Source organism: Populus alba, chromosome 10 (assembly GCF_005239225.2).
Source record: "Populus alba chromosome 10, ASM523922v2, whole genome shotgun sequence".
NCBI classification, from domain to species: Eukaryota; Viridiplantae; Streptophyta; class Magnoliopsida; order Malpighiales; family Salicaceae; genus Populus; species Populus alba.
The window spans coordinates 19,738,689-19,752,028 of NC_133293.1; the positions used below are offsets into that span (position 1 = coordinate 19,738,689).

General features: G+C 37.7%; 2 protein-coding genes across 5 annotated transcripts; both read left to right on the forward strand.

Annotated features, from left to right (window-relative positions):
* On the forward strand, nt 1-2,948 carry LOC118059931 (probable RNA-binding protein ARP1). 2 transcript variants are annotated; one of them, XM_035072970.2, is made up of 6 exons: nt 1-512; nt 603-744; nt 1,228-1,363; nt 1,456-1,498; nt 1,795-2,029; nt 2,669-2,948. In XM_035072970.2, exons 1-6 carry the CDS (start codon nt 327-329, stop codon nt 2,707-2,709), a joined length of 783 nt encoding a protein of 260 aa, XP_034928861.1. In that variant the 5' UTR covers nt 1-326; the 3' UTR covers nt 2,710-2,948. The 2 variants fall into 2 exon arrangements, with proteins under 2 accessions (XP_034928861.1, XP_034928862.1); XM_035072971.2 differs by having other exon boundaries at nt 2-512; nt 2,649-2,948.
* A 3,820-nt stretch (nt 2,949-6,768) lies between these two features.
* LOC118059932 (uncharacterized) lies at nt 6,769-13,086 on the forward strand. Of its 3 annotated transcripts, XM_035072973.2 has the most exons (4): nt 6,769-6,922; nt 7,112-8,530; nt 8,642-11,450; nt 12,608-13,086. In XM_035072973.2, exons 2-3 carry the CDS (start codon nt 7,162-7,164, stop codon nt 11,425-11,427), a joined length of 4,155 nt encoding a protein of 1,384 aa, XP_034928864.1. In that variant the 5' UTR covers nt 6,769-6,922; nt 7,112-7,161; the 3' UTR covers nt 11,428-11,450; nt 12,608-13,086. The 3 variants fall into 3 exon arrangements, with proteins under 3 accessions (XP_034928864.1, XP_034928863.1, XP_034928865.1); XM_035072972.2 differs by having other exon boundaries at nt 7,112-11,450; XM_035072974.2 differs by having other exon boundaries at nt 6,783-6,922; nt 7,221-11,450.
* Nucleotides 13,087-13,340: the final 254 nt, after the last annotated feature.

The window sequence follows — 13,340 nt, forward strand, 5'->3', positions numbered from 1 at the left end:
TGCTAAGTATTGACAAATATGTTAGTGTGACTGTGTGATCACGTTGTTGATAGCCCAAGCACCAACTCATCTGTCTGCCTCTCTGTCTCTCCTGTTTTTCTTCTATTCTTTTATTCTTCGAGCACCCTGTACTCCCCCCTCCCTCTTCCCCTTATATTTCCCTCCCTCTCTTCTCCTCCCTGACGTGCCCCTTTTTCTCTCCCCGTAAGCACTAAAACGCACATTTCGTCGTGATAAATAACTAAATATAAGGTTTAGTTGAATCGAGTTGGGTTGAATTATTGTGCGTCAAATTTAATTTTTGCGCAGGGATTTACTGAAAAAGAATGACAATGAGCAACAATATTGCTGGGCAGTTTGGTGATACCACACTGACCAAAGTGTTTGTTGGAGGGTTAGCATGGGAGACACCAAAAGATGCCATGAGAGAACATTTTGAAAAGTATGGTGAGATTTTGGAGGCTGTGATCATTTCTGATAAAATCACTGGTAGATCCAAGGGCTATGGATTTGTAAGTCTTAATTTCACCGTGCATTAGACGAGTACGTTTTCATTTTAATTGTTGCTAATGTTAGCTTTGGTGATTGTTTTAAATAATTAGGTTACGTTCAAGGAGGCTGAATCGGCAAAGAAAGCTTGTGAGGATGCTTCACCCATCATCAATGGCCGCCGTGCCAACTGCAATCTGGCTTCCCTTGGTGCACGCCGCCCTAGGTCTGCAACGCCGGCCCCTCCTCAACAAGGTATGGATATTTTGAAGTCTATGGACGTATTTTCAACATGAATGTTTATCTATGTTAATTATATGTTTCTTAGAAAGGAATATTTCTTTATTTTCTTTTCAGGGCATGTAAATTAAGAGAGAGAGAAAAAAGAATTGTGGATTCTCTTTATATATATATATATATATATATATATATATATATAAACAGCCAGCTTTCTTGAAATAAAATCAAATAATTTTTGGAGTCATGCATCAATATTGCTTGATAAAATTGGTGTATTAAAAATCTGAAGATCGTCGACTGATTTATGGCATGATCACTTACAATATATTACCAAAAAAACTTGTATAACTTTCCTATTTGTATAACCTTACCCTTTATTAAAAGGAAAAAAAATGTTTGCGTAAAAACGAGAAATAAATCTCTAACATATGATATGATTTCATTAAATTTTAGCATCATATAGTTTGCTAATGTTTGTGATTAAATTTAATCATGAAGGACCTAACATTAACGCTGGACCGAGGTCCACGCCAGCACCGCCGGCAAATCATGTCCAGTGGTATTATCCGGCAGGGTCAGCTGCAGCAGCATCGCCGTTTCATCATCAGCATCACCAAGCCGTTCCCTTTTACGGGTAAGCTGGTATTCTGTGGCCTGATTGCTCTTAATTTCACCACATGAAATGTGAACATGGAGCTTTTCTTATGGTGTAGTTACCTTTTTCAGGTATTCTCCAGCTTACATTGCCACCGATATCAGCGGCAATCATGTATGTTTTTCTACAACTCTAGCTATTAATTATCATTGATGAATAGTTATTCAAACACACATGATCATTTCAGTATGCGTGGTGGTTATGGTAATTTATGGATAATTATGCAAGTTGATGGAAGCCCAATATTGATAATGAACTACAAATTCAGCCAATTAATGGAATATTTCTCAGCGATGAAAAAAGAAATTGAGTTGAAATTCCCAAATTTTAAACAATCCGATCCACCCTAAAATTAACAGAAAAATATTCGAGAGTCGATCGTGACAATGTGTTGCTATGATGGTCCACAGAAGCTAAACTACACAGGCGGGTCCTACATGAATGGGCATTTCTCTCAGGTTTATCCAGGGCAAGCTATGGTGGGTGCCAATCCATTGATGCCAATGTACCCTTTTTATCACTTCCATCAATCACAAGCTATGGGCCTACCTGCTGCCCACATCTTCCCACCAGCAACAGCGGGTCCCATGACAACCGTCCCCACTATCATGTCCAAACCACCGTCAATTGCTCCTCCTAGTGCAGGTACATACTCTTCCATGCATGTTAGCTGTACACGATGATTTCTTAGCCTCCTGGGTTAGCTTCACATGGTAACATGATCAACCTTAGTCAAGGTGAACAAAAGAATCATCGTGCCACGTGCCTTTGTGATTGAAGAGGGTGCGTTTACAACTGGCATGTTAGAAACTCACGTGCCCAGAAGATCAAAACGCCCTCAAAGTCAGTGGATACTTTCCGATCTTCGGTTGCTGCATGCTAGTTGCTGTTTACAATAACACAAATTGCTTGTAGCGTAGAATTTACAAGTTTGGTTTGATTCATTGTCCCTCGCCGCCTTGTGTTAATTTCTTGACTTACTTAATTACCAGCCTGTCCTTTCATTGAGATAAACTCCCCCTTCTAATTACAGGTTAATTTCTATTTGAAGCCATGCCAAGAAATAAATTATTTTCCACGTAAAACGGTTTATATCTAAGTTAAAAAAAAAAAAAAAAAGATTTCGTGCTTCTTTTGGAATGTAGTAAATACTTTTTATTCAAAACAATTCAATAACATAAAAAAATTTAATTCAAAGCTAAAAAAATATTCAAATTTTTAAAAAAAACTCGGTGATAAATATAAACTGATATTACAGAGACAGTTTGCCTGGCTGTGGAATAGGTACAGGTGGCGCAAGTGAAAGCTTTAAAAGGTATGGATAAGAGAGGGGGCACTGATCAGGTGGCAATAACAAAAGGAGAGGGGAGTGGCTGCTGCAGAACAACATTATTATCAGATCTGCTGTGGTTCTTCTTTCCGCGGTTATTTCTTAAGGAAAAAAGTATTTATGATTCTTAGGTGTTTGATAAGATTCTTTCATTCACTTTCTCTATCTAACATCTCAGCTTGAGCTGTGTGAACTATTAGAACCAAAAAAATCAAAAAAATTGTAATTGAAGTTCGTCATGTATGTTTTCCCATATCTTATGGGTTACTTTTGATGGATTTCAATGAGCTTTCCTGCTTAAAAAGCCTGCATCTTCTAATAATTCTTTGCTCCCCCTCTACTGGGTTATTAGCTTGATGTCTATATATATCATACAGTTTTCTATAACAATGCTTAAGCATGCAGATCTGATAAAAGGCTCGTTAAAAGGGAAAAAAAGCATTTAGAATACGATACAGGAAGCTAAGATCTAGATCCATTAAGAAAAAGATCATTATGCCCTTCAAAAAAGATATATATATATTTGACTTTTTTTTTTATCTAGATATCCTACATTTTTTTAAAAGATAAGACTAATTTTATTTAGATTTCATGACTATTCCTTTTAATAAATATATTTTTTATAAATTAAACTTGTGTTTTTATTTTTACAGATATGTAATAATGTTTTAATCACTAGATAATATTTTATTAATAAAAAGAAGATATATACTTGGATAACAAATAAAAGGAGGATAACCCCTTTATATTAGATGATTATATAAAAGAAAAGTCGATCATCAAAGACACAAACGGACGTTTCCTGTTATAACATGTAAACGTGAAAGTTTAGCTCGTTAAGTCGTTAAGTCTCACTCCGGTTAATGACAAGAAGCATGCTCCGATCAACTACCCTCACTCGCATATATTAAGATTTACTTGAAATTCTAGTCTAGACAGAAATCCTTGATTAAAAAAAAAATTGTATTTAGAATCTTTATTTAACTATTACTTAGAATCTTTCCTTCCTTGATAACCGATACCTTTCTCTGTTAAAGTTACAAGGCTGGTAAAATATGATAGTTTTAGCTTTTCTTTATTAGAATCATGCATTCAGAATTGTGTAAAAATACATTTTAAATATCGATAATAAATAAGATTTTGGAATGTTAAAAAATCACAACAGCCTTCATTGACAAGCCTTTTTTAGGAGCAAACGAAGATTGAACATCTCGGGATCGACAAGGTGAATGAAATGTCAAGATTAGTTCATTGTTTGTCCGAGGTCAATAATGGACTCAGATGTACCTAAGAAAATATTACTTGGAGATATAAAACCTCCAGCAAAACGATGTATTATCATGAGAAAAAATTATAAAGATGCTGAGAAAAGACCCTGAATCATTCGGGGACGTCGAGTGGATGTACCTGGGTTCGACGGAGTCTTTTGGATCTGGTATCTAGGCCGGCGAGGGCTCAGAATATAATACAAGATCACCTGTAAAGTGACCGGACCAGATCGATTGGGTCTCAAAATCTGTTAACCTATGGGCCAGGACTCGTTTGGGCCGAGGGAATCTTCGTAGCCACGTAGCACTCTGTTAAACGTATTGATCTGCTTATGGCTTCTACATCAGGAACACTTGATTTTAGTTGGATTAATATTAATAATTGATTGGTATTGTGGTATAAATTGTTTTTTATTTAAAAATATATTTAAATAATTATTTTTATTGTTTTACAGGATTGAAAAACATTTTAAAAATATTAATTTAATATTTTTAATGTGAAATGTTTTTTTAAAAACATTTCTAAAAGCAGAAGAAGCTGTGCTCTCTATTTTAAGGTGTTATGATACAGCGTTTATCCTCAAAATATTGTTGGGCTGTCTTGCATTTTTAAAATGGTCTGATTCCCGAGATGGATAGCCTTGGTTTTTAATCCAACAATAGAAAGAATCGACCCGAAGAGCCATGACGAAAGCTTCCAAATTCCGATCAATGTTCCATTCTTTTATTCGACTTCTATACTGCTGAACCAAACAAGCCCCAAGTAAAAATGTGAAACAGTTACTTTGGATCCATTTACAAACAAAATAATATTTTAATTTTATGAAAATCTGAAATAAAAAAAAATGCCTTCATAGAAAACTCGAGCTAGAGAGTTCATGTTCAAATCCAACGAAATTAAAAAAACTAGTTATATAATTAAAAAAACTAGTTATATAACCAACATGTTGTTGGCTCAGTGGGTGTTGGGGCAGCTCTCCTTCCTTCGAACTTCGGTTTGAGTCCCCGTGGGAGTGGAGTTGGAGAGTTTGTTCCCTTTCTGTCTCTATTGGGTCCTTTCTGTGCAGTATGTCTATCACCCTCGCAGTGCCTTACTTGCTCACTGGGCTTGTAGGATGTTCAGTGGACCGTGGGATTAGTCGTGGTGCACGCAAGCTGGCCCGGACACCCACGTTAATAAAATATATATATATATATATATATATATATAGTTATAGTTATAGTTATATAGTTTTCTAAGTTTTGTATTGAGTTTAGAAAGTATATTTTAGAGGTTATCATAAATTTTCTTTATGAGTTTTTATTTATTTTTCAAATAAATAAAAAACATAAAAAATATTTTTTTGTTATATACAAGTATTGTTTTAGCATCATACAACATTTTTTTTTATATCTAGTTAAAATAAAAAACATAAAGACATTTTTTTAGTTAACTTTCTAGTTAACGATGTAATTTTTTTATTATATTTTTTTATTTTAAATAAATTAAAATTAATATCATAAATATAAAATATTAAGATAACTATTATAAACTATGATATTTGATTTTTTTATGAAAACATATCGCGATCTTGATAATTTTTTATTTTTTTAAATCAAAAAAATTATCTTCATTTTTGATAAACATACACATTCGTATTCTTTATTAAAAAAAAAAAAAAAAGTTTCGAGAGAGAGAGAGAGAAGAAAACTTTTAAGAGCACTTCTGGTGAAAAAATAGATTTCAATGTTAAAAATAATCTGGAAAACACTGAATTCAGCCGCAAAAACATACGCTCATCGCCGGTATCTAGATAGTACTTGAAAAAAATCTCATCACCCCAGTTAATTAAGTGCACTCCTGGTGAAAAACTACCAACCACGTGCAGGTGCAGCTCATGTCAGAACTCAACCGAGTAGACATGAACTGTGAATCATTGTTGGTGAAATCGGTCCGGGCAGTCGGGTAGACCCAGCCCCTGGTCAGGACTAAAAAAAAGAAGCTGGCCCAGTAAACAATCGTTTTTTTTTTTTTTAAAAAAAAAGAATAACGCTGTTTTAATTTCTATTTTGAGATGAAACAAGTCAACTCAGCGACTCCGAGTCAAGTATAATAACCTAAGTAGTACACTTATCAACCGAGCACGCAACTATGTGTGCGGTTTTTTGTTGTGTCGGAAAGGGTGGTCGTGAACGAAACCAGTACTTCCAGAAGGATTCTCTCTTGTCCTTCGCTACGTAAATCGGGGAGCAATCTCTTAGATTAGGGGGACAATTTTGAAGAGGGATGACCCATTACAATAAGTCAATTTTCTACTAGATAATACCTCGTTACATTACTGCTCGTAAATTCACTGCAAAGCACACCCGTCCATTTTTTTTTAAAGTGGAATAATCCATAAATAAATAAATAAAAAGTATAATAAGATATTGTGCTGTGAATATAAAAGAGCTTGGACAACAGGTGGTGTTGATATCTTCTGTTATGGACTCTCACAGGATCGCTTGGTGAAAGCTTACCAAGAGATAGAGACGTGATAAAAATATTCCTTGACCGAGAAAAGTCTATTAAAAAATGATTACGACATTTACCGAAGCCCTATCAAATCACCAAAAGCCACGGAATAATCCACCGGTCTCCACCTTCTCACTGAATCCTAACCACACGTGCCCAGACATTATTGGGCCGTCACAGTCCATCGGTCACCAGCAAAGTTTCTCACCCTCATTGATAGAAAATGGTGGAAGAGGCCTGTTTAATAGTGCTGACCAATCACTGAAAAGTGAAAAAGGACAGGAACCCATTATATTCGGGCTTTGTTTACAGATCACTTAAGAGGACGCCTAGGTTATTCCCATGCCCAAACACCACCTTTATCTTCTCTCTTTCTCTCTCTAAAAACTCAAAAAAGAAAAAACCCCGCAATCCCCTGGCTTCCACTTCTCACAAGATCTAACGAGGTAAACACGTAATCTTAAAAAAATCACTCTTGTTATTAATATAGCAATCTAAATTGTTGTTCTTTAATATCTTTTTCTAATAAGTACATCACTTGATTTACTATTTCTCTTGACAGAATTGTGGACTTTTTTTTGGCTAGGGTTTATCACTTTCTTAATATTTTTGTTTAAAATTTTCGTTTCTTATAGTGAAAAGGCTTCCTTTTCGGATCTTGAAACCGACCCAAATACTGTTTTAAATGGATGAATGCAAGAATGATAATGATTTGGCTAGTAATGTTACGGAATTATCGACTAGTGAACATGCAGATAGTGAGAAAACCACAAAAGCAACGACCCCAGTTGTTGTCGACGCCGTAGCCAGTGAGGAGGCTGAGGGTCTGGGTAAGGGTAATATTGAGGGTTCTTCAAGGGATGATGTGGTGGCAAAGGAAGGTGGATCTTGTAATGGAGATGAAGTAATGGTTAGGGGGTCTTCAAGCGAGGATGTTGATGGTGGGTGCACTGGCAATTTGGGTGATGGAGGTGGAGGGGGAGGGAGAAAGGAAACTGCTGCTTGTGGTCGTGCCCAGGGTGATGCGCAACATTCAGATGTTAGTGGTGTAGTTGGTGATTCAGGGACGCATGAGAATAGGGGTTCTGGTGTTGAGGCATCAAACTCAGAAGTTGAGTCTTCCAAGGTTGCAGAATCTGAAGAAGAAGGGAAACCAGCTGATGGCGGGGAGAAGGAGAGGCAGGTCAGTGGCAATGGTGACGAGACATCACTGGAAGTTCAGGAGTTTGCAGAATCTAAAGGAAAAGGTAAACCGGTAGAGGGTGGAGAGGAAGAGATGGAGGTTGGTGGAGATGGTGGTAAGACTTCATCTGAAGTCGAGGATGCAGATACTGATGCTGATGCTCAGTGTGTGAGAATTGCAAGTGGGATTGGCGGGGAAGCCCAAGCTATAGTAGAAGAAGCGACTATCGTTACGGATGAGAAGAGTTTGAAAAGGGAATTGGTAGAGGAGGGTGTTGAGGGAGTTGAGATTCATGCTAGTCAGAAAGTGAGTTCTCGAGTAGTTGGGCTGTCAGAGAATGAATCTCAGGTTCAAAGAGCTGAAAGTGGAGCAGGAGGTCCTTCCATGGCAGTAGGTTCTTCAGTAGGTGAAACCCAAGTTATAGAGAAATTTGAATTGGTTGAGGAAGCTGCGGGTAGGGCCGAGGAAAAAGATGGCAATCTGAACGATGCACTTCAGGATTCAGAGACGCAAGAGGTGCTTGTTTTGCATGACGAAGTGTGGAATTCTGGTACTGAAACTGAGATTGTAACTTCTCCAACTGTGGAAGATATGAATGTAGAGACCAAAGTTGTTGATGTAGTTGTGGTGATGGCCAATAATGAAGGTTTAGATCCCAAGGTTGAAGCAACTAGGAGTGATGCTTTGAAGGGAGAACTTGCTGGTGATTTAGAGGGGATTATCTCAACTTCTGAAAGTTCACCAGTTTTAACAGAAAAAGACAGCATTGCCAACCCAGACTTGGAATTGTTGGATAAACAAACACAAGTTGCCATTGAAGGGAGGGTTTCATCAACTGACGACAAAAATATAACATGTCCTAACAATGAAGGTATGGACACTGATGCTTTTAGTGAAAGTTTTTGTTTTTCAGTGGAAGAACTGCAGGGAACATCTGAGACAGCCAATGGGAGCACTGAAAATGGCTATAATGCATGTGCAGATTCGCAATCTTCGTATCAACCAGCTCAAGCAGTTGTGGGAGCTGTAGTTGTAGCAAAGGAAAACAATGTGCTTCTGAATCCTGAAAAGAACAAAAAAGCAATAACTGCGTGCATAGTTAATAACTCCGAAGAAGCTGATCTACAGAAAGAGCAAGTAATAACAGTTTGCCAACAGCAGAAAGGTGAGACCATTAATGGAAGCACTGAAATAAGGACTAAGACAACATGTGGAGGGATGGAAATGGATGTTGAAACAGCTTTGACACACAACGATGAGGTTTTGACCTCTCATACTGAAGTTCCAGATCCTTCTGTAAAAGATCAACAGTTGAAGCCTGAAGAAGGTTTAGACAAAAGTGCACCCAGTGATCCTGCTCATGTTGATTCAATCAAAGAACAACTGATGGAAGTTCAAGAACAGGCTACTCTTGCTAAAGAACTTGGAGGGGAAAAGATAAACCTAGAAGAACAGAACTCACATGCCGAAACAGCATCTGTGTGCACAGAAACAGATAGCCAGCTCATGGATGTGGGGGGAAATGTTATCGCAAGCAATGAGGAAGTTTTGAATTCCAAAACTGAACTCAAGGAGCTTGCTGAAAGCGATCAGCAATTAGAGGTCGAAACTGAACTCGAGGAGCTTGCTGAAAGTGATCAGCAATTAAAGGTCGAGGAAGGTTTGGATGAGGGTGCATGTCATGGTCCTTTTGAGATTGTTTCAAATGCAGGGCAAGAAATGACAAATGAAGAACATGTTCTTGATGCTGAAAAGGTTGATTTACAAGGGCAAGAAATGGAAGTTGAAGAACAAGATACTGACACTGAACAGCTGAACACCATGGAGGAGAAATCTTCTAAATTGTCAGTGTTAAAGCCTGGAAGCTCAGAGAAAGAAGATCAGGCTTGTTATCTGCTGCCGCCAGATAATGAAGGTGAGTTTTCTGTATCAGATTTGGTCTGGGGTAAAGTAAGGAGTCATCCTTGGTGGCCTGGACAGATATTTGATCCATCAGATGCGTCCGAGAAAGCAATGAGGTATCATAAGAAGGACTGCTATTTAGTAGCTTATTTTGGGGACCGAACATTTGCATGGAATGAAGCATCTTTACTAAAGCCTTTCAGGTCACACTTCTCTCAGGTTGAGAAGCAGAGCAATTCGGAAGTATTTCAGAATGCTGTTGATTGTGCTCTGGAAGAAGTTTCCAGACGAGTGGAGCTGGGTCTGGCTTGCTCATGTCTGCCAAAGGATGCCTACGATGAAATCAAATGTCAGGTAGTTGAAAATACTGGAATCCGGCCAGAGGCAAGTACAAGAGATGGTGTTGACATAGATATGAGTGCTGATTTGTTTCAACCAGATAACTTAGTGGATTATATGAAAGCATTAGCGCAATCTCCAGCTGGTGGGGCTAATAGATTGGAGTTTGTGATTGCAAAGTCTCAGTTGCTGGCCTTCTATCGTTTAAAAGGTTACTCTGAACTGCCTGAATATCAGTTTTGTGGAGGGTTGTTGGAGAAGTCAAATGCTTTACAATTTGAGGATGGATCGATTGATCACACATCTGCTGTTTATGAGGATCATGGGCAAATTTCATCGGGTGAGGAGATTTTGCAAGCTCAAAGAGGCTCTTCTCACAAACGCAAACATAATCTGAAGGATAGCATCTATCCCAGGAAAAAAGAGAGAAACTTGTCTGATTTGATCAGTGACTCGTGGGATTCTGTGGATGATGAAATTGGGTCTGATGGGAAAGCAAATAGTATGCTAGTTTCCCCTTCTGGCAAGAAAAGAAAAGGCTCTGATACCTTTGCTGATGATGCATACATGACAGGACGGAGGAAGACTATATCTTTTGCAAAAGTGTCTTCAACCGCATTGAAGCCCTCCTTCAAGATTGGCGAATGCATCCAAAGAGTTGCTAGCCAAATGACTGGGTCTCCTTCTATCCTGAAGTGTAATAGCCCTAAGGTAGATGGAAGCAGTGATGGGCTTGTTGGAGATGGATCTGATGCTTTGTTTTTGCATTCTGAGGATGCTGAGATAAAGAGAATAATCGTTCCAACAGAATACTCATCACTTGATGATCTGCTATCACAACTTCACTTGACAGCACAAGATCCCTTGAAAGGATATGGTTTCTTGAACATCATCATTAGTTTCTTCTCTGATTTCAGGAACTCAGTGGTCATGGACCAGCATGATAAAGTATCTGGTAAGAGAAAAACATCCCATTCTTCTGGTGGTTTTCCTGAAACATTTGAATTCGAGGATATGAATGACACTTATTGGACAGACCGGGTTATTCAAAATGGTTCTGAAGAGCAACCGCCACGTAAAAGTAGGAAAAGGGATAATCTTTTTGTGCCTGTTGTTCTGGATAAACCCAGTGGTAGGTCAAACTCTAGGAAACAATATTCCGATGGCAATTATGATGTATCAGCTCAGAAACCAGCTGGTTATGTGGATGAGAAGGCTCCGGCAGAGCTTGTAATGCATTTCCCTGTGGTGGATTCTGTTCCTTCAGAAATAAGCCTAAATAAGATGTTCAGACGCTTTGGACCTCTAAAAGAATCCGAGACAGAAGTTGATAGGGATACCAATCGTGCCAGAGTAATTTTCAAGAGGTGTTCAGATGCAGAAGCTGCTTATGGCAGTGCTCCCAAGTTCAACATTTTTGGTCCGATTCTTGTGAATTACCAGCTCAACTACTCTATATCTGTTCCTTTTAAAACTCCACCTCTCTTCCAAGATGAGGAAGATGCAACTCTTTTTCTTCAATATTGAAGTTGATCTGGTATGAAACTCAGGTAAACATGTACTGTACTAGGAATGTCTTCTTCATATGGTTTCTTGGTAAATATTAGCAGCCTTGTGATATTTTCGTACTGAATTGGAAATGTCCTTTTCATATTCTTTCTTGGTAGAGCTTGATTTATTTAGAAGTGGTTAGCAGATTTAGGACAAATATAATCGAAGTATCCGTATCTATATATAAAAAGTACTAACTATATGTAAACATTTGATCAGAGTAAAATACACTTGTCTTTTTTTCTCTTCTAATTCTGAGTAAAGAAATATTTCATAATTGGTCATGCCTGTTCTTTTATTCAGATGTCTTACCTTACTTTCCTATCAGAAATAGGAGGCATGGATCAAATTCCTTCTCATTCTAAAGTATTATTTTCCCACCCCTTGTGTTTTGATGCTATTACTTCTTTTATTATTGCTGCTATTGTTTTTTTTCTTTTTTTTTAATTTTCACTTCACCTTTTTTGCAAATATTTTTAATTTACTACTTCATTTTTTTTTTTAATTAAACAAGAAGTGAATCATGGTGATGCTAAATAACTCAATGCCGTTTCTAAATAAATAAAGGAAAGAACTCATAGGTATATCCATGTATGCCCTTGTTTATTTTACAAAATAGTAATGCTTGGATAATTAATAAATGTATTTTTAAAATCTTAAAAATTTCCAATGAACTAAATTATACATGTGCGAATGCACATGCCTAAGTTACCAGCAATATTAAATATTTGAATTTGTTCATGGGAGGAGAGAATGTCTGAAAACCAAGAAATTTTGCAGAAAAAAAATTGTAAGAGATAGGCATCTCGTCTTCTGGGAGTAGCAAGTCTCTGGAGTCTGGAACACTTGGGTGGAAATACATGTTTGTGTTTGTGTGTGCATGTCTTTCATTGGAAAATATGCACTCTCACTGAAGTTGGAAGTACTCTCATTTGCCAAGAGCATGAATCGGCCTTAAAGTTCTCCCTTTCAAAAATTAAAAACATTTTGATGAAAAGTAAGCATGGCTTTTAGATGGTTGTAACATTCTTGAGATTAACCTTAAGTTTTGACTTCTTATCGGTCACTGCTGCAGCGTGCTATTGCTCCTTTTCACTTGTTTTGCTTCATTACTTGTATAAAATGCTGTTTGTTTACGAATCAATTTTTATGATAGGAGATGGCTGGTGCTGAAGATACACACACAGACAACACAGCTACTGGCAACGTCTGGCACATTTAACCGATGAATTTGCTGAGAAAAGTAATGAAGCAAACAAGTTATCCGCCGCAGCAGTTGATGGCATATGTTCGGCAGACAGGTTTGCTGAGGGAAATAACCAGACTAATAGTAACATGTTTCTCTGTATCTTCCACTTGAGCTTCACTTGACTGTGTCTGAAGGAGGATGTAGAATGTTGCCTTGTTCTGAAACCTCAGTAGTCTTAACTTAGTGCGTTGTAAAGCAGGTTATTAGCGGATTGTAGTTGATGTTCTTGATGAGTAGGAGATTCGATCATGGAATCATGCTCTGCCTTTCCGTCATTTAAGTTGGTAGGTCTGCATGTCACATGGAATGATTTTCCTTCTGTAAGAAACTGCGAAAGAGGTAGAGCACTTTTGTCCATAAAGCTGAAAGCATTGGCAGTTTAGCAATGCTGTAATCTTTGGCAGATACCTGGATCCATAGCATCCATGGATCTCTTGAAAAAGCGTGAGCCTTGGGAGAGAATTTTGGCACGTGTGGCACAAAGCTCCACCTTTCCTCAATTTTCCACAAGTCAGGGGCCAGATTCGTTTCTTTTTTATAGTGTAATAATTTGATCAAGTTAAAAATAGCCTTGGGAGAGAAATAGTCGAGGATGCAACATGATCAAGTTAAAAATTCACTGAAGAGTGAGGCCTTGGAT

Bases quoted from the DNA above. Each gene is read 5' to 3' on its own strand.
- LOC118059931 (XM_035072970.2), top strand. From the start codon at position 327: ATGACAATGAGCAACAATATTGCTGGGCAGTTTGGTGATACCACACTG. The intron at 513-602 runs GTAAGTCTTAAT...TTAAATAATTAG, and splicing joins GATCCAAGGGCTATGGATTT to GTTACGTTCAAGGAGGCTGA. The intron at 1,364-1,455 runs GTAAGCTGGTAT...TACCTTTTTCAG, and splicing joins CAAGCCGTTCCCTTTTACGG to GTATTCTCCAGCTTACATTG.
- LOC118059932 (XM_035072972.2), top strand. From the start codon at position 7,162: ATGGATGAATGCAAGAATGATAATGATTTGGCTAGTAATGTTACGGAA.